General features: G+C 40.0%; 2 protein-coding genes across 2 annotated transcripts in view; one reads left to right on the forward strand and one right to left on the reverse strand.

Moving 5' to 3' along the window:
• Positions 1 to 21,141, forward strand: part of LRBA (LPS responsive beige-like anchor protein) — a 1,257,537-nt gene that overhangs the window by 797,893 nt on the left and 438,503 nt on the right. The window contains 2 exon segments of the mRNA XM_030191657.1: positions 7,192 to 7,338; positions 10,438 to 10,574. Coding sequence (XP_030047517.1) covers positions 7,192 to 7,338; positions 10,438 to 10,574 — 284 coding nt within the window.
• On the reverse strand, positions 13,128 to 16,144 carry MAB21L2 (mab-21 like 2). The gene has a single exon (XM_030191658.1). The coding sequence runs from the start codon at positions 14,579 to 14,581 to the stop codon at positions 13,502 to 13,504; it is 1,080 nt and encodes a 359-aa protein (XP_030047518.1). The 5' UTR covers positions 14,582 to 16,144; the 3' UTR covers positions 13,128 to 13,501.

Raw genomic sequence — 21,141 nt, forward strand, 5'->3', positions numbered from 1 at the left:
TGTACAGTGGCACATCTAATGTCAAATTGCATTAACTGCTAACAAAAACTCCTAGAACCTCAGATTCCACTCTTAATCTACAGTAACAGGATGTGTAAAACATGATTTTAACCAGTAAATTAAACAGATGTAAGATGAAAGTCAAAAGCATTGACCACCCAAGGGCTTTGTGATTTTTTTTTTAACCCAGAGTGATACTTTAAGGCCTTTCAGTTTTGCAAAGAATGTAAGTGATCCTGGAGTTGCCAAGATCATGGTGGGTAAGATACAAGTGAAAATGTAATTGACATTTAAAAAAAATACAATTACTGAAACATGCTGGTGAAGGTATTTAAATCTAATCAAAACAGCATTATAGGATCCTGAAGTTTCCATAAATCCTGCCTTCCTGGAATCAGGATCAGGGTCTGTAAAAAAAGAACTTTGAAAGTCAGCAGACTGAGGTATAGCAACTTCACAACAAGAAATACTGGCTACTTCATTTATAACTGTCAGCAGTATGTCTGCAAGACATCATCTGTGCAGCTATCGGACTTCCAAATGAAACAGTGAAACCAAACGGTTCTGTACCCCAGGTGCCCACAGAGAAGAAGGGGATGAGGTAGAAGTAATAATGAATGCTGTTTTATTCAGGGGAAATCCAAAGGGAGAAACACAAAAAGGTGTTGACTTAACACAAGTTTGAAACCTGTGAGCCATAGCTTCAATTAGCAAGAATTCGAAGGGATAAAGAATTCATATTCATTGTGAAGGGTAGACGACACAGCTGAAATTTGTATTTACTTTTATATATTAGTATTACAAGGCAATTTTCAGAAACCGTTTACCCACAGATTTACCCATGCAAAAGGACTTTATGAAAGATGCTTGGTAAAAGTGCATGTGTGCCCTTTTACCCACATGGTAGATAAATTTTTATTTAAGTATTTTCACAGGTAAAACAGCATTTTATACACACAACTGGCCTTATTAAACGTGCCCTGAATATATGCACTTTTCATACACCCCAGTATGTAAGTTTATCCAACTTGGGTGGAGTCATTCACGAGGCAGCGTTGGGGCAGGGTTTGCAGTTGTGTATTTTTTAAAATAAAATATGGATGTATTTGCACAAAATAAACTAACAACATTGTGCCAAGAGCAGGTGTAAATGTGTGTACATACCATTTAAAATTACTGCATCTTATGCACATACCTGCCACACGTGTTCTAAAATTACTTTAAGTGGGGATTATATTGTAACAGTACCTACATGAAAAGTTTTTAAAAGCACCTATGTTAAGCTTATTTTATAAAGGCAACAATAGGCATCTATCTGCCTTTTTAAAATAAGTACCCAGAACCAACCTGAATAGCCAATTCACACACACAGATTTAAACCTGCTGCAAAGGTGGTATAAATGGGTGCATCTATTTTATGTGTGTACCCAACATGTATTTTGTCAAATATTCATTCTTTTGCTTTCAGTCCTCCCACACTGTGTCCCTGGAGGCCCTGTTTACTAAGGTATGCTAGCATTGTTAGTGCATGCTAAGTGTGCAGACGCCCATAGGAATATTATGGTGGTCTACATGGTTAGCACACACTAATGCTTAGTGCATGCTAAAAATGCTAGCGTGCCTCTAGCACAGCTTAATAGACAGAGACCTAAGTGTTTATACTGCTGTACAACTTTATAAAAAGCCCTTTAAGTGTGCAAAATATTTATAAAAGTATGCTCATTGTGTAGATGTTTTCCCAGTGGCTGAGCTGGGTGCTTATAGGGGTCCTTTTATTAAGCTGCAGTAGAAAGTGGCCTTAAGGTGCCTTCACATGGGTTTTTTTTTTCCCATGTGCTAATAAGGCCTTTTTTACCGCAGAAGTAAAATGGCTGAGTTTCTGTTTTATTGTATTAATAGCCACGCATTGTCACCATAAGCACAGGGACATTAAAAACAACTACCAAGTGAGCCCTTACTGCTACCCATTTTGTAGACGGTAAGGGCTCCCGTGGTAATCCTGCACTAATCAGCTAGCGCAGATACACCCAGACACTCACAGAAAAATTACTAAATATTTTTTAGTACACAAGTAGGGCACACAGATTACAAAACTTACCACAGGACGCCTGAGCATGTCCCCCAGTAAGCCATTTTAAGCTTAGTAAAAGAGCGCCATAGTTCTACATTTGAAGGCAGATACAAATATCCCTGTCTCCTCTTTGAGAACTGGTGCAAAATCTGCAGGTAGCCTGCGGACTTAGCAAGTATATATGAAAATTGGGTCAATAATAAGATGAACTTCCACAGAAAAGAAACCTGCAGCTATAGGGAGGTTATTTTTTTAATCTTGCTAGTGGGATAAGACAGAAAATATCATATTTAACAAGTCAGGTTTGATGACAAAAACACTGATTGTGTCTTCAAACAATGTCTTTGAAAGAGCAACAGGTAAATGTTAGTATGATACAGAAAGGCTTATATTGCAGCCCAGAATTTATCAATACAAAAAGGGGGAGGGGAAAGAGAGACCAGGAATGATCTGCCTCTTAGCAATGGTAATTTAAAGATACACTGAATACAAGTGATTTTTAGAACTACCAGTGTTAGTTTCACCACTTACAAACACAATTGTTATCCTTTTATTTTCTGTAAGATTGTTGTGCTATAATTTAAAAAGTGTTGCACACCCAAATACTGGTAGACCACTGAAGACTGTGAGCAGCAATCCCGCATGTGGTGTGTATTAGAGTAATTTCACTGCTGCTAACTTAAAATCCTCCAGGGAGACTTAATTACAGGAAAACCATTCTAAATATCAGTAAGCTGCATATTTTCTGTGACAAGAGCTTTCTCAACTCTGGCTGGGCAATTACAGAATCTATGAACTTCAGTGCATGCTGGACTACCTTTTAATGAGATCGAGAGGACGTTTTACCCCAGGAGTGTCTCTTGCTGTTGGTCTTTCTTGTTCACTTTGTTTACTATATTTTCTATTACAGATAGAGCACAGTATCATCTTTGTCTATTTCTCATTGTGTCCCATCGCCTTCTCCAGGTTTGGCTGAAGGTTTAAGGAAGGCACTGATGCACAACATTTTTGCATAATCCTTAGGTTGGTTCAGTTTTCAGCAGGATCATTGTTGCTACTACCGTGTTTCCCCGAAAATAAGACACTGTCTTATATTAATTTTTGCCCCCCAAAATGCGCTAGGTCTTATTTTCAGGGGCTGTCTTATTTTTTGGGGAAACATCGGGGTTGGATCGGGGTTTGCCCACCCGCCCTCCATCGCTCCCGGAACTAACCTTAAATGCCTCCTTTCACCTTCACAGCAAGCAGCAGCAGGGCAGGCCACTCCTTCCATGTCCTGCCCTCGCCTGATGTAACGTCCGCGAGGGCGGGGCATGGAAGGAAGGAGAGGTCTGCCCTGCTTCTGCTTGCTGCGAAGGTGAAAGGAGGCATTTAAGGTTAGTTACGGCGACCTCGGGGGGGGGGGGGCGGCCCGGGGGCGGCCTTGTCCGGCTCTCGGCAGCCCTGCTTTCAAACAAAAATTTGCTAGGTCTTACTTTCGGGGGAGGCCTTATATCTACCAATTCAGGAAAACCTCTACTAGGTCTTATTTTCGGGGGATGTCTTACTTTCGGGGAAACAGGGTAGCACTCTGGTTTTGCATTAATAGATGTCATTAAAGGGGAACTGACCACTGAAAATGACAACTCCTAGTCTAACTCGTTAACCACAAAGTTTAAGCTGCTTTCTATCTCATTTTTCATTTGCTGTTATGCACATTTTAATTCCCTGCTGCATCCACTGTGGGGACAGACGTCTGTTAAAACCGGAATTATTTTTGCGTCCAGGAAAGCACCCTCATTTTAATGACTTCAGTTATACTTTAGTAAAAACTATAAACCAAATACTCAAACTGTAGTAATCTACTAGCCAAAAACTCCTCGGATTTTTTACAATTTCGTAAGAGCTGCTTTGGCGACTCCTTTCTAAACCAGCAGAGCTGACCATATCAATATATAAATCACAAACCCATGCCCTGCTTTCCCTCCTTCTTGTAAACTGTTTGTCGAATACGAGTATCCTCTGTTTAGTGAAACAGTATGAGCCTTTCTTTGTTGCCACTGGGGACCGCCTCACTCTGTAAATGTTTGCAGATTAAAGATTTTCTAAAATAATCTCGACGAACCTCAAGTCACGTATGGCAGTAATCAGAGAAAGTAATGAGTGCAGTGCTGCAGTTTAGGGGATCGTAATGTGTTTGGTTTATGTTTTTCCCAATCCCAAGTCTGGCCAACAATGTCCTTTATTAGTCCTTTCGCTCAAGTGTTCGCTACACCTAGTCACACACTCTGACCACAGCACTAGGCTATTTTATGTGTTGTAATTACTTGCATTTTGAGTTAGGAGAATAAATGCAAAGTCGCCCAAGGTGTTGATTTAAGCGGTGTCCTTACAGCCTAAATAACTGATAAAATATCACTTCTTCTCGTACTGACTGATCACCCAGCAAGAGACCCAACTTTAGGTCCAAGATTAACTTCCTACCTCTTAAACTGACTGAGGTTTGGGATGCTGGAAAGCGCCCCCGCCCAATAGAGAGGGCGTCCCAGTTACCATTTAACAATGAGATCCGAGAGGAGCCACAGAGCTCCGTCGCTGCTATAGCTGGTCTAGGTGGGAGGAAGGAGGGGTGAGAAGGAAACAGGACAAAACCATTGATAGCTGTGAACAAAGGGTTATGGAGCCATGGCCCCAGCTGCAACTTGTTCCAATTGAGCTGGAAGCCCAAAGGAGTTGGAGAAAACTGGGTTTTTTTTTCGGGGGAGGGGGGGCTCTCACTTTTTTGATCTTTTTGATGAAAGCCTTTTAAAAATGATTGTGAAAGATGATCCATTAAATTTATAGTAATTTTGACAAAAGTAGCTCAACAGCGAAAAACAGAAACAAAAGCTAAGGTGACAAGAAAAAAAAAATTACTTTCAAAAGTATTTTTATTAATAAAGTGTGTATTTCATTTACACCGCAAACGATTTTGAAATGCTTATATAATAGAAAATGAGCTCATGCCCAACAGAAGAATTATACAAAACATTGATGTCTACTGTCTAACAAACCTTCAAGTGAAAAATGTATTGTTGGCCCAATAAAAAAGCATCACTTTACATTTAAAGCGTTCAGCAATGATGAAATGCAAAATCCCTGGAAACGCTGACCCTGATATGAAACCCCAGTGTCATATGAGCCCTTTGTAGAACTGGTGACCTTCTACCAATCTGCACGACGCTACCTGTATACACCCAGCGGCTAGGAAAGCATTAAGGTTACGGTGCTACAGCAAACACCGAAAGGGGTGGGGGGGGGGGGGGGGAGGACAGGAGTTAGTGCTACAGCCTACACTGAAAGGGAAAACCCGGGAGAGGGGGCAGTGGGTTAGTGGCAAAAGGCATGTACCAGAAAGGAGAGCACTTGGGTACTTATAGCGTGCAATGCACAAAGCAAATGGTTTACAGTGCTACTCTATATACTGAGTCCGAAAGGAAAAAGTTATGGTTCTATATAGCCAGTGGTTCTATGGTTCTATAAGCTGTGTAATCCTGGCTATTAGAGAAAATGTATTTGATCTGATCAGAAAAGATGGAGATTTCAGATTTTGTTTGACTTGTCTGCAGGACTGACAGCACAAACAACACATCGTGTTACTAAACCTAAAAATGACACATTAATATGTTTCAGTACATGTTGGCACTTAAAAGCGCTGGAATTTTACCGATCCTATAATTTTAAGCAACCCAAAGCTTGCAAGAAGTAATTTAACACATTTTATTTTAGTATTTATGCCGCAACGTGTAAAACCCGACTCTAGATTTTTAATTAAAACAGATCATTAACTCGCGTATGTGTTTTCAGTATGTTGACTTTGGTTAGGGAGAAATGTGCTCTACCGAATTAGAGTCTGGTATTGTGGTTGGACAGAATTGAGAGAGGATTTTCGGCAGCTCTAGTCTGGAATCTGGTGTTCTCCGAGGTTGTGAGCGGCAGGGATGACTTCAGAGCTTAAGTAGCCGAGCCCAGAAGGAGGCTCCTCTAAACGTACACAGAGGAGGCAGTTCTCCGAGATGCTTGCACGATTTTTCTGCTTCTCTCTGTGTTAAGGATCCGCCACTAGAGTCTAATTTACTCGATTTTGTTGAGTTAGGAAAACAGTACAGAAAAGCTATATTGCTATCGTCAAATGATGCTCTTAATTGCTTAGTATTTGCTTTCCTCAGCAAGCTTACGTTATTACATTGCTGATACGAGATTATATATATAACTGAGCGCATAAGAAGCTTTGTTACGTTGTAAAAATAAATAAATAAATAAAGGATTCTACAGTACATGTGGGTCATGCCTTGTAGCTTTATTTGGGGACTGCATCGACATTTGTTCCGGTTCTCCTCATATGTGTTGGAAGCTTCTTGGTTTCCTGTGCTTTTTTTTTTTTTTTTCCTCCAAATTAGGCTGGACCTCCGGATGCAGTTCTTGACTCCCTGGGACCTCCACGCCTTAGATCTCTCTCTCTCGAATCTGTAAACGGAGTGGGGGTTGGGAGTGAAGTCCTCTTAAAGCAGAACTCCTAGTCTCAGAGATACAACCCAAAGGGAAAGCGAAGCCACACACCCTCCACGCTGTTTTGCTGAGATTAATGTATATTTTCGACCTACATCAAAGTGGAAGGGTTACATGTATTAACGTACTGCACAGAATTTTGTGTTACATTCTTTAAAGAAAGTGGGACATTCTAGATCGGAGGAATGGGCCCTATCTGCCCTCATATTCTATATTTTTAAAGATATTCTTTGTCAAATAAAGCCTAAATCAAATGCTGTCTGGTATGCAAATACTTCACTGTGATAACGTGTCAAATGTGCCCCTAACACATAAGGGAGATAATTTCATAGTCTAGTCTATTCCAATATGTCCTCCTATTTAAAGAAAGGAGAGTCTGGTGTTACAGAGATGTAATGGCTAATTCACTGTGCATTTAATTTTTCTAGAGTGCTGCTTCCCCTACCTGTGTTAGATCCCTGCCTAAGGAAGCCTTACCTGCTGCATGCTTTTCTCTCCGACAGCATTGTCATCCTTTAATCATTGTTTAAAAGGATTTGTCTGTAAGCCTGCCTCTAGATGCTGATGATAACGTTTCTTCTTCCTCATTTCAGCTCCAGATGAAGACGTCCTTCTTAAAGGAAAACAGTCCATCAAGAGTCAGGTGTTGGGAAGCCAGAACTCAGAAACTGAGATATTAGTGGAAGGAGATGATGAGACTTTGTCATCCGTGGAGGAGAAAGACTTAGAGAACTTAACTGGTAAACTGCTCTACTACTACTACTACTTAGCATTTCTGTAGCGCTGCCAGGGTTACACAGCGCTGTACAAGTTTAGACAAGGGGAAGGACAGTCCCTGCTCAAGAGAGCTTACAATCTCCACCCCTCCAACTTCTTGGTACCTGCTGCTTGGCCCAAGTTTGGACAGATGTGTTCTTTCATACAGTTTAAATTAAGCAAAAATTATATTCTGCACACCTCAATTGTTCCTGTTAGATGCCAGCATCTAATGATTTTCATCTCTGCTTTCTGTATTTTTTTTTTTTTTGCCTGTCCCCTAAATTTTTTCTCTGCTTGGGGGTTTTGTAGGGTAAAACACTGGTGTGAGGGAAACAGTATTTGCTTGAAATTTTGCTACCCTTTATCTAATGGTAGAATCCTGGAAGGAAGCTGGGGAAAAATAAGTTGAGCTGATTATTTCTTTCTTTGCCCTTGGAATCAACAACTTTCCCAGGTTTCTGTTCCTGCCTGTTTTTCTCTTCCTTTACCCTGCAGGTGCCTAATGGTAGCTTAATCATTAGTGCAGTGGGCTGAGAACTGCAGCTCTTTGTGACCCCCGGACAAGTTACTGAACCCCCTCCCCAATTAGGACTGTGCCAGAGAAAGGTCATATATCAATAATCTAATAATAGATCTATTTTATAATCCACCTGGGTTTTAGGTGTACTATACGTTTTTAAAATATATACATAAATGGACAATTTAATAGACAAATTAGAATGAGGTTCCCTGGGCCCCAAACCAATATCCCTTGCCATAGGGAGTGGAATGGGGTGTGCACAGGGACCATTTCCCCATCAATATCTTGCCCAACACTGCATCGGCGCCTAGACAGTATGAAGACGGGGCTACAGACACAGTTTACTTGGATGCATCCCCCAACCAAAAGGATATTCTGCTGCCCCTGTCCTTACAGAGGGCCTATAAACCAGAGAAGTAGAAATCCAGTACCAAAAAGAGGCTTCAACTAGACAGCAGAATATGTTAAGGACTTTATTCCCTGATAGATAATTATATAATATGACCATGCTGGGCATTCCGCATCTACAAGATCAAATCCTGTTGTCTAGGTTGGATCCTCCTCACACAGAGGGGCCATAAGGCCTTGTCTGGCTGAGTGGAAAGCTACTGTCTGGGAGCAGTGTCTAAACAGGGCCTAGTCAAAGGTACAACTGTGGATCGCTCCTGTGCTGATCCTCTGCTGCCTTGTTGGCCTCAGTGTTCCTATAGGCCCTAATACAAACACATTTTTATGTAGATGTGTCTTCCTTGATTAAAACTTGACATTGTGCATTACCCGGGGCAGTAAGTGCTCTGTATTATGTCATTTTATTTCAGCTTAAAGTGCTTATTTCCCACATCATTCTGAATGTTGGGACTATCAATGCATGCCGTGGTTATCTGCATAGCTGCATCTAGGTGTATAGATTCCTTTTAACATCCACAGGCGAGAACAGATTTCAAAATTTGCCCCCCCCCCCAACCACAGTTTCTCAGTCCTACAGTATAACATTAAGTAAGAAACCCCTGGTCTTATTTCTTTGCCTTTATTCAGGGCCTCTGGTAATACGTTCATATACTTTAATAGAGGTGAAAGGGGAGTTTAATTATATAATCTTGACAAAGGCAATAGGATTAAGAAGTAATCCTCACTAATAAAGTAGTGTGGGTTAGAAATGAGGTGGAAATTGTCAGGGGGTCTTCTCAAGGACCTGGGCTGCCCCCAGCTCCTGCAGCTGTCTGCTCACCCTGTAATTGAATGTCTGAGCCTGATTGAAAAAATGTTTTCTCTCTTCTGGATTACATGCTAATGTACAGAGGGCAAAGGGAGACAGCAAAAGAACACATAGCTGCTTATTTCATCCATTTGTGGGGATGAGCTTTGGGAAATCAAGGCAGTTCTGCAGCTATCTGCTGCCCATCTGCAAACACAATGTATTTCTACAGTGGGAATAGGGGGCAAAGCCTATTTTGATCTCTGCAGAGCTTCCCTTCTATTGTTCTGTGGCACACATTAAGATTGATGTGAGATTAAACTCCACCCCCCCCCCCCCTTAACAACGGATGGAAATGACAATTTAGTTGATTTTTTTGGCACCTTTTCACGTATTGATTACCTGGACGTGTGCACCTCGTTCACAGGCAACTATATTATTTTAGAATTTACAGCTCAGCCTTCTGGTCTTGGTAGGATATCTGTAAAATCATACACTGTCGGACCTAAAGAGTTCACATTGTGTATAACTCAGGTTTTCTTTTCACTGTCATCTCGTAATTGTTTTAATCACGACTGTAGGATTCCTCCCCCCTCGACGTTTGTTCCCTTCTGTTTCTGTGTGTGTGTGTGTGTTCAGGGCATTTTTTTTTTTTTTTTACATCGGAATCCAGTTCCCGTTCATTGTATTGAGTGCTTGTCTGATATGTCTCTTGGAGGAGCCCTCTGATATGATTATTCCTGTAAAAATGTATAACTGGTTTGGAAATCAACCCTCCAGCTATTCTGAGTCCTCGGGCTACACTAATAGCAGAGTGCAAAATTCAAAGACACAGAACTTTGTTTCGCATTGTTTGTGAAATGACTAAAATTATCGGCTTGAATAAAATTGTGGGGTTCAGTTTTGTACCAACCTGTCTGTATCTTAGGTTTTTAGACAGACGTTTTAAGTTTGAAAAGGTTTGGCAATTACACTGTTGTTTTTTGATACTGCGCTGTTTGTAAATAAAACCCTAAAGATGTCCCTGCACAAGGAGCTATGGCAATAGAAACCTATGCATATGTGTGTTGTATTAGACAGGAGCTTTTGTGCAGCTTGGCCATGCTGACGTTGCAAATCTATTTGCCCTAATTTCTGGAAATACAGTAGTTATACATTTTGGTCAATCCTTGTAAAGCTGCATTTTAAGTACAAAATGAACTCTAAGGGGTCTTTTACTAGAAAATAAGAATAAAATGGGTCCTGTGGCAGATAACTTACATTAATGTTTAGTAAAAGACTCCCAAAGAAAGGTAGATAAATTAAGATGAACAGTTGGAAATGTTAAGGTGCACAGTTTCAGTGTTGATTCTCTCTGTTTGGCAGGACCGGTTAGCCTGTGCACTGTGGCCCAGCTTGTGGTCCCTTCTGTAGTTGTAAAGGGTACTCTTTCCATCACCTCCTCTGAACTGTACTTTGAGGTTGATGAAGAAGATCCCAGCTTTAAGAAAATTGATCCCAAGGTAAGAAAAATATTTCCCATTCTCCTTACTTAATGTCCAAGCTTAATGATAATCTTTTGCGGGAATACGTTTTCATGATTTTTTACCTTTATTACTGATTGACTGGCCAAGTGACTTAACATTAGAGTGGAAGTACTTTTACGTGTAAGAACAACTTACTTTAGTTTCACTGTTTGCTACAGGGGGAAACCGTGTGAAAAAGCTTTATATAAAACTCCCAAATGTAGTTGATTGAATTAGTTGTATGCTTATTCATGTAAGCATAATTTGTGTTATAATATATCCCCCCCTCAAAAAAAAAGACAGTCTATTGCACTCCTGGAATATATTTGGAAATATATTTTAAAAGACTTTAGAGCCCATGTTTAATAATCTAGCTTTGTAATTCACAGAATTCTCACCTTTTTTTCCCTTGCCTCTTTGAACTATTTCATGTTTTTTTAAATTCCCATTTGGGAGGTAAACATTTGAGAGATGAAAATTTGTTTTTATTTTCTATCTTTTTAAATGTTTTTTTTTGGCCTTACTAGCAGAAAAGAAACTGTTCTTAAATTTAATTCACTTTACCCACAGGCGTTTATATATAATTGGTAAAAAAAATGTGTATTTTCATGTAGTTCACTCTTTTTGGCACTTCAATAAATACCTCTGTAGTGTCTATAGGAAGAGAGAGAGAGAGAGTAATATATAGCTTTATTGAGATAGTACAGTGGAGAGGTATAGAGTCCTCTCCCTCTTTCTGCGTACAAATAGAAATAACGAAAAAAGGCAATCTGTTGAAACTCAACCTTTTATTTTAAGTATTATCCTCACTGTGGTCTTTTACTAAAGCACTATAATAGGAGAATGCACAAAGTGTTGAACTTCAATGGGGCTTTTTCTTTGGTTGTGTTTTGTGTACTTTGACAATGTGCATGTTGGCCCCTTTTCCAACAATTTGAATTAAGATATCGCTTCCTGTTGAGTTCTAAAATAAGGTTAATTGAAGAACTTACCGAGTAAAATGTTTGAATGGATAATACAACTGGAGGATGTTAAGAATTGAAAGTACTGCTCAAAGAAATTTAAATTCCTATTTTTATATTTGTCGGCCACACTGAGAGATTATCTATGCACAATCTCTATCACCTCAAGAATAAATTAATTCTAAAATGTTTCTTCTTTTTTTTTTTATCAGATGCTCTGATGGTAGTATTGTAGAAAACAGTCGTCATATTTTATCATAGCTAATGTAAAATTAATACATTTTCATCTGATTGATAAATTCTAGTTCCATGTTGTTCTAAGTCACTAGGAAACAAAACATCTTTGACACATTCTTAAAGCAAAACTTGCAATGGAGATAAGATCTGTCTTGATAAAGATCAGAGTTTATATTCACACTTCAGAATTGTTTTTTCAAGGAAACAGTAGCCATGACAAGCAAGAATAAGCCCTTTTTGTCAGGTGGAACAGGTTAAGTACTGTACATCAGGAAAGAAAAACAACCTTTCCTTTGGTACAGTTAAAGAGGGCTTTAAAAAGTCCTTAAGTGAGTGGAAGCATTGTTTGTCTTTTTGTAATTAATGCAGTTCATACTAAATTGGGTTTTCTCTGTGTTAAGTTGTTAGGTATATATAGCCATGCCTGTAGCACTGAGGCTGTGAATGTGTGTGTATTCATTACGTTTATAAATGCATGGAATATGTAAACAGTTTGTATAATATAAGCTAAAATAACATGGATTTTTTAAAATGTGTTCCGTGTGTAGCACACTTTGCTTGAATTAACTGGGTAGAAAAACTATTTATACTAGTTTTACAGAGAAGGGGGATTCAGGGCTTTGGTTCAAGATTGGTCCCGGAAGTAGTTCCAAAATATTTGATTTTTTGAGTTTCCTTTTGCATCGGCCTAAAATGTTTTCCAGCATGTGTGTCCTTTGGTTCTGCAAATGAAGTATTTGATTTGTAAAATGCAGCTTAAGTAATGCTTAACGGGTTAAATTTATGCAATCAAAGAACTGTGAAACGTAAAAGATGGAGTCTGGGATTCGGAAAATGCAGAAAATATTCCTATAGTTGGAAAAAAATCTGTGTAGTGTTAATGATAAGTTTTGCTGGTCTCCTTCCAATTTCAAAGTTAAACTACGATGTTTTATTTTAGAAAACATTGAATTGGAACTGGAAGTTGTTTGCCTAGTTGTCTACTTACGAAATTTGACAATGGGCTCTTTTTAATCTGTATGAACCATAAGGGAAACAAATTTCGGATGGTTTTGTGTTATGAGAATTAAAAAGCAATTTAAAAGCATAGAACACTGTGTACTAATGCGTTTCAGTTATAATGTATAACTTAAAAATGAAATGCAGAGAAAACCGCTAGATGTGATATCAGCCTCAGATTTTTAGCGTGTTGGCTTTTCTTTCTGCCCTAAAAATCGTTTGCCTGAACTGAAAACATTTCACAAAATAGGCAGCGTAAAGTTAATGTAAACTTTTTTTTTATTACTGTTTTCAACAAGTCTGTTTTGGGGCACATAATCTGAGATTGGCACTGAAATACATTTTAACATCGGTAAACTTTTAAAAGAGAATTTGTACATATAGTTAAATAATTTTTTTTCACTTGGTGACAACATTCAAGCAAGAAAGAGAAACAAAGAAAATTACTACATTTAGTTGAAAATGTACCTTAAATTTTCTTTTCTTGTAAAGTCCGATTGCTTCTTTGTGACAGTATTCACATTGTTTTGGAAGAAAGAGGATTAGCTCTCCTTCTGTGCAAGAAAGTGATCATTTAAAATGTTCTTAAGTATTAAAATGGTCTTTATTTTGTGTGAGTAGTGAGGCTTTTTTTTTTTAAATTTTTTAATGCGCACCATCATCGTCGTTTTCTCTGGTGATTTTGAGGCTTACACAGAAGTCCCAGTTTTTTTTTTTTAGCACGGCCTATAGTTTGTCCAAGCTTTTGGGGTTAGTGAGGATCTCCCTCGCCAGCCTCCAGGTCTGTTTGGCCGCGCTCTCCAGGGCTGAGTGGGGCTTGCCTTGGAAGAGGTCGAGGTTGGGCAGGAAGTAGTGCGGGCAGCGCCGGCACTGCAGGCAGGAGATGAGCTGGAGCAGGATGCCGTTCAGCCGGTCGCCCAGGCACGACTCGTCCCAGTCGGTCTCCCGCGGGTGCTTCTCGCACTCGTACAGCAGCAGCGTTTTCATGTGGTAGTTGTTGAGCGGCTGGCCGGGCAGCTCCAAGTGCCGATCGCGCAGAGTCTTGAGCACCGAGAGACACTTGCTGCGGCAGCCGCCCATCAGGAGCCTGTTCTCGGCCTCCCCGAACTGCAAGACCCAGGCGTCGCTTTCGGCGGAGCTCTGTTTGCCCATCAGCGAGTAGCACTCCTTGGAGAGCAGGTTGAAGCCCTCGGCCTTGACCTCGGCCACCCGGTTGGGCCCGGGCCAGGGGATGTGAGGCATGGGCCACTGGGCAGCGCTGCGGGGCCAGATGCCCGTGCACTTGAAGGCCGGGGTGATCTGCACCACGTAGCGCTCTCGGATGCGCAGCTTCACCTCGCTGGTGTCGGCGATCATCTTCACCACGTCCCGGTAGCTGCACTTGTCCACCGCCTGAGCCACCAGGGTCTGGAAGCGAGAGCGGATCTTGCGAGCCGAGAGGTAGCCGGAGGCCGTGATGAACTCGACCCAGAGGGACATGCTGCGCTTCCGCCCGTCGCTCAGCTTGAGCACGGCGCAGCCCGGCAAGGAGCCATCGTCCACAAAGTTGAAGACGCCCATCTGGTTGAGGTAGAGCACCACCTCGAACTCGGTGGGCGAGATGACTTCCAGGCCCTCGTACCTAGCGTCGATCTCACTCAGGGAGCTGATGAAACGCGGCTCCTGCACCTCCACCTCTTTCAGCACGTCCGACACCACCTTGCACACCTCCCGGATGGTTTTGGCTATGGCCGCTTTGCGACTCTGGCAGCGCTCCGTGTAGTACTTATTGAGCTGGTAGACCAGCTTGGCCTGGGCGGCAATCATGTTAGGGCACAGATCCGGGCTGTACACCGGGGTCTCGCAGTACGTTGAGGGATCCAATGCTTACCGCTTTCCCCAAAATAAAAAGTCAAAAATAAATAAAGTTGCTTGAAAACAATGGAAAGGTTGGGGGATCCACTAGGCATGTAACACTTGGAAATGGACGAAATGTGAAAAAAATCTTTGAGAGGAAGTCCACTAGTTCTTTTCGCTTAAAAAAAAAAAAAGGCTCTCAGGCTCTAGATGTTCAGCAGGCCTGATACAGTACTAGACTTTGAAATGTTCAAGAACAGGAGAATGGAAAAAAAAATGCTGTCAGTCCATTGCACCGTTAGATTTGAAACGAATTGACTGTTGTTTCCTTCTGGTCTCGCCCCCCCTCCCTTTTTTTTTTTTTTTAGATGGGTGGCTTCTTCACTCCTTTTCTGCATACCCTCTTTAGGTATAAGTTGCTGATGTTTGTCTGTTATGCCTCATTTCTGTTTCTTTTCATTTTGTTTTTTTTTTTCTTATGGGGTGTTTTCTTAGCATGGAATATGTGAGAATGCTGGAGGCTGCATCTCAGCCTAGTTGCTCTCCACAACCCTCCTTTGCATGACTTGTGGCTGACAAAAAGCCGCTCCCAGGCTTGCTCTTCCCTGCTCGTGTGTCTGGGAGCTTTGTAGGAGTTGTTTAGTTTATGAATGGTCCCATGGCCCTTGTGAAGGAGGCGGAGCCAGCATCCTACAATCGCTTTGTGAGCTGTCAGGGGCGCAGCCAATGAAATCTTAGAAACAGAGGAGCACCGCTACCTCTCTTTAGCTCTCTCTTTTGTGGGGAGGAAAATAAGGGAAGAGGGGCAGACACATGTACTGTCTGCACTGGCACAGATACATGAAAACAAACACATGCACACTCACTGCTTGATCCCTTCCTTATTCCTCAGCATCAGTGGCAACAAGGAGAGAGAGAGCAGAGTGACTGCTGACGGTGGAAGAAAAGCAGTACTGGGGAGGAGTGACATGGTTGTAGGAAGGTGCATTACATGCAGCCTGAAACATCCTGCAAGAACAAAGTGCAACTGGATAACGTCTCCTAGTACTTGCCAGACGGGGAAAAAAAATGTCAAGGTTTTCCCTTTACCAGCTGCTTGATGCAAATCTGACTGGCAGTGTTTTCATATCTGAAACTGGGTTTTGGAAGGAGTTTACTCCTAACATAAATCTACTTCCACTGATGCCAGTCTGCAGTTGCAAGAGAAGTGGGGCAGTCACTGGCAGATAACATGCATCTTGTTTTTAACCGAACTGCATGTTTTATTCGTATTATTGATGCAGTTGTATGTAGTACTCTTAAGCATCGCTAAAACAAGGGGTTTCAATTATTCTAAGATGAAAATCAGACTCCATTGAGAAAACTTGTTAAAATGTATGTACGGCATGGCATGGGTATAATTTTTTTAAGTTCTAAATTGTAGTAACAGTTTATAATAGAAAATATTGTTTGGGACATTTAACTTCAAAAAGTTTTGGTTAAGATTGTTGTAAATAATTGTCTCTGGGAGCTGTTCTGTCTTTGACTTTTTTTCTCCCAATTTTAATTAAAGTAAGAAAATCAGATTAACCCTATTTTATATGACTGAAGCCTATTTTTTAAAGTTGTGCACAGCTTTTTAAAAATTAGCCTTTAAATACCAGTTTCATTGATTAGTTTATAATTTTCATCAGTTTTGAAATTTAAATTTCTTTAAGTCTGGGAGGGTAATGGTTTCGTACCATGTTGATACTGACTACGAGACAACTTCGAGCCAGAAGTGCCGTATATCTTAATTGATTTTTTTTTACAGATGTCATTCTGATAAAATATGTACTTAATTGGACAAACAAGGATAAAATAGTTGAATACGAACTAAAGAAAAAAATAATAAATTTTAGAGGAAAAAGTATAAAATACTCCTCCTTTAATCTGAAAGATAGAAAATGAAATAATTCAGAACTATTTATACCGAATTGGAGGGGAATAACGTGTTCAGGTGTGAAAGAATGTTAACCTGTATACTATTTAGTTTTAATAACAATTATGCAAAGTTGGTTTTTTTTTACATTTAATACTGTACATTTAATACGGCACAAAGGCTGCAGTAGTGGGACAGTGCCCTGTCCAAGATATGTGTGCCCTCTTCCCTTAGCGTATCTCTTACAAGGTCGTAGGGGTTAAATACGGTATGTACTATTTTATGAAGGGAAGGTATGAACAGTGCGAAGAAAAAAAAAAACACAAGCGCTGTTTGTCCAGAGGCCTTTGATTTCAATGTTCCCTTCCTAAATATTTAAAAGACTAGGAAGAAGCTGCAGGATCCCTGATACTAGAATCCCGCAAAGATGTTTCGGGGAAATCTTCGTACAGCACTTCTTTTCTTCCCGAAACAATGTCTTAAGTGTGGAAGGGTTTTTGCAGTGAAAATAATAAAAGGTGACCTAAATATATTTTACATAAATGGAACTAATTAATCTCAGAAATTGTTACAATATTTCAAACTTCAGAATTTTTTTTTCCTTCTAACAACATTGAACATAAATCGTAGATGATACATTAAAGTATGATGGATTTACAGAATAGAACTGCCGTCAGCAAAATTTTTCTTTTGTTGACCCCGAGCCCTATAAACGAATTGTAGAATCAATATCTCTGATGGCAAACTGAGCTGTGGTAATAATAGAAATTCTGGCAAACAAGGTATTATTTTCCCGTTCTTGTAAAATCAAGGATAAAGAGAAAAAAAAAAAAGCAAAATAATCAGATCTATTGGCAAAAGTTAACTGGACCGGCGGTTTTCTCGGCTGTTACTGATTATTTGCTGGTTATGATGGCGATCAGGGTGACTAGTGCAGGAGACCGGGGGGGGGGGGGTAGGTTCGGGTCACCAGTGTCAGGCGAAAAGAGCTGGCGGTGGGGGAAGGAGGACTTTTCCTGTCCCCAGGATCCCAGTCCTTAGCTCTTTCTATAAAGTATATGGCTGAACATTTTGGTATCCCTTTTAAATTCAGCCTTTGGGAATTGTGCGTCTTCCTCTTCCGGATCTTTCAGTTCTTCTAAGGAGCCTCAAGTCTGCTAGTTTTCGGGATGCAACGATACCTTTAGAAAACGTCCGAGCCTGTGAACTTTTCCTCACAAGCAGCCGCTTCTTCGGGACGGTGCAACTAGTTCAGGTCCCATTTAAAGAAAGACAGAGACGTCTCTCATATATTTTGCAAGTGGGTTTTGTGGAGACTTTCAGCGTCTCTCGGAACATCGTCTCTTTCCAAAAATGCTAGCAAAACTAAAACTGATGCTTTTTACATAAACACAATTTGGAAGGGAACAAGAAAGCATTTTATTAAAACAATTAATTCACGGTTTCCCCCGATTCGAAGTGGAAATGCTTGTAAATAATGCACTAGCCATATAAAACGGATTCTAATTTATTGCTCTGGCACTAATTAGAAACATCATCTGAGCAATAAACTTTAAACACTTCCAGGAAATAATGCATATTCAGGCCGTGTTCGTCTTCGCTTTTTTTTTTTTTTTTTGACCGCATTGCATTAAGCGCTTCATCTGTGGTGGAATTCGCTTTTCCATACAATATGAATAATTGAAGGGCCACGTATCAGAGGCAGTAATTGAAGAGCCCTTGTCACCTCTGCTTTTATGGATGTTAGTATAGAAGTCCATCAGCAAGCTCTTTGATGGTGTATTAAAACAAAGTGGCAGCCGTTCAGGAGAAGATACTGTATTCTATTAAAAGGATGGAAAAGTAAGAGGGAACTCTCAAGGCTAAAAGGCACTTGAAGTCTTCAGACCAATTGATCTGTATTCTCTTGTTATAATCCGTCTCATCATACTTGAGTTAATGAGGCAGAGGAGGAGGGTGATCTGATCGTCCTTGACAAATTCATTAGGGAGGCTGCGGGACATTTTATTTGACTGTTAAACATCTTGTTTGTTTGGTTTAAGCAATGCCAACATCAGCTACTGCCTGAGGCGGTGGCGTTTTGTTTGTAAGAGCCTGTGTAAAGGATACCGGTGTGAGGGCAGCACAAAAAGTTTTACGCTGGCCCTGTTTTTCTTCCTTTTCCTGTTTTTTTTTTTTTTTACGGTCCAGCATAGTTCTAGCAACATTTCTTCAGTGGACAGAAAGTAATTGGCACCTGGCACCTTTTTAAGGAGTTCAGACAAATGAGGATGCTGTCACACTTTGTATGTTAAAAGCTTTTTATGATTTTTTTTTAAGCATCTGTTCTGAACAGTCAGCTCTTCAAGTACCTGAACATTTTTAATATGCAGAAGGAAATGTAAAATAATAGCACAGTTTTGTGCACGAATAAAACATTTAATTTGATTTATAAATTGAACTAGCCAAAGCATGTTCACTGTAATAAAATACATGGCAAATGTATATATAAATGCACACGTTCTGAAGGATAGTGTTCAAATGTAAAATTTACACACACTTTATTTGGTACCTTAGAGGACATTCTTGATATTTGCAGTATGGTATGCATTGATGCCCTAAACAGTTATCCAATTGTCAATTGCAGAGAGACGTTTCAGTAAAGAGCTAAACTGGAATATATATATATATGTATATATATATATATACACACACACACACACACACACACACTGTATCAGCATACTGATAAGATGTAAGTTTTTGATCCACTGCTCTATCATAATATCCACCATGTAGCAGCCAGTTGCCATTATGTTCTTTTGTAATCTAAAAAAAAAAGTGCTCATACAATTTACTGTGTGTATGTGTGTGACTTCAGGTGTCCACAACGTAAGTAATTTCTTAAAATAAATTCCGTGCTTCCATTTATAGATGAACAGTATGGGAAAAGAACTAATGCCCTTTGCTTATCATTTTCGTACAGTCCTACACTGGTGATGAGCTTAAGCTGCTGCAGGGAATATATGGATTTGAAAAAAGTGATTCACTACTGTATGTGCTACTTCTGAAACCAAAGTAATAGTTATAGTAAATACTTCTATGGATCTGACAGAATCCTGTTTACATCTCCAGAGAGCCTATAAAAGTGAGGTCTTTGCTGCCCTGTAGAAATTGGGTTATATTATTTGCTAATCTTTGAAAATTATTCCTACCAAGTTATTTTACATTTTACTGCTGTTAAAACTAATTCAGTATGGAGTATTTCCTCTAGTTTTGATTATGGAAGAAATAATATATTGGGTAGGTTATACATGAAAATACATCTTATTTTTTGTAGGTTGCCAAATACCTACTGTGGAATTTTCAGTTGCAGAAGACTAGGTTTCTTTTTCATGTCTGCTGTCGTAGTTTGTAGTCATTGACGATCTAGTGAAAACTTTGTTTGAAATACTTCCTCGGTCCATTATGAGGGATGCTCATTTTCTCCTTTAATTGTTTGGTAGGATGTACTAGCTCTTAATGTTGGCAGTAATTGTAGCATAGAAATAGTTTGTGCTAGCAGCAGAAGTGCCGTTGGAAAGCATAGCTAAGAATGTGCTTAGAAAATAAATTGCATAAAATGATTGCAGCAGCAGCAGCAGCATCACAAAGGCATACTGTTTTGAATGTCATAGTCTAGTAAAGAGCAAATCCAAGAAGACAGGAGGAGCCTCCACGGAAAGTCAAAGCAAAGCAGCAAAAGTAGAGGCTGACAAATGCGCAAACCAATAGGGAGATAATCTCAAAAAACAGTTTATTCAGAATAAACTGTTTTTTGAGATTATCTCCCTATTGGTTTGCGCATTTGTCAGCCTCTACTTTTGCTGTTTTGCATAGTCTAGTAAAGGCCATAGTACCTTTGGTCATAGTGATGGATGGGATGTTTAGGCCATACTTGTTGCATTGGATCAGGGCTGGATGCAGGAACCTAGGGGGCAGAACCTGGGGAGGAGAGCGCAGCCCAAAGCCCGCCAGCAGGCTACGCGGCCTCCATAGTGAGACAGGCTTGCGTCTCAGAGCAATTACCCTAACTGCCCCCCCCCCCCCCCCCGTTAACATCGGCTCTGCGTTGGATGGAGTGCTTTTCCCAATCATTTTAGAATGTCTTGTTAGAAGTTAATTTCAAAATGAAAATTCTTTTCTGGTGTAACTGGATATCAGAGATTTGAGGGGCAGGATTCTGCTTTCTGGAATATATCTTGGATAATGACTCTTGGGATGTTTACCTCTCACAGTATTTTCAGCGTCTCATAATGATGCCAAATTGCCAAATGCATTTTAAATTTAGGTGATTATTTTTAGTGGTGGTATTGATACTTTTGGGCCTTTTCCTCTTGCATGTCAGTTTCACCCACGGGTTTAGGTGTCAATGAACATATAAGCTAAGAAATATAGGATTTGTATAAAAAATATTGTGGCCATTTAAAATTTTCCTTGTTCTAGATTGGTGTGTCATTGCATTTCATGAACTATGTTTCAATTGAATTCAGTTACAAAATGTATTTTACATTTTCACTAGTTTTTTTTCCCTAAAATATCCTAATTATTGAAATAATGGTAGCATCCAGCTGCATACAAAAGCACAAAGATAGGCATTATACCTGGAGGT

Source organism: Microcaecilia unicolor, chromosome 2 (genome assembly GCF_901765095.1).
Source record: "Microcaecilia unicolor chromosome 2, aMicUni1.1, whole genome shotgun sequence".
NCBI lineage: Eukaryota > Metazoa > Chordata > Amphibia > Gymnophiona > Siphonopidae > Microcaecilia > Microcaecilia unicolor.

Excerpts from the sequence above, each read along its gene's own strand:
- MAB21L2 (XM_030191658.1), bottom strand. The coding sequence starts at position 14,581 with ATGATTGCCGCCCAGGCCAAGCTGGTCTACCAGCTCAATAAGTACTAC.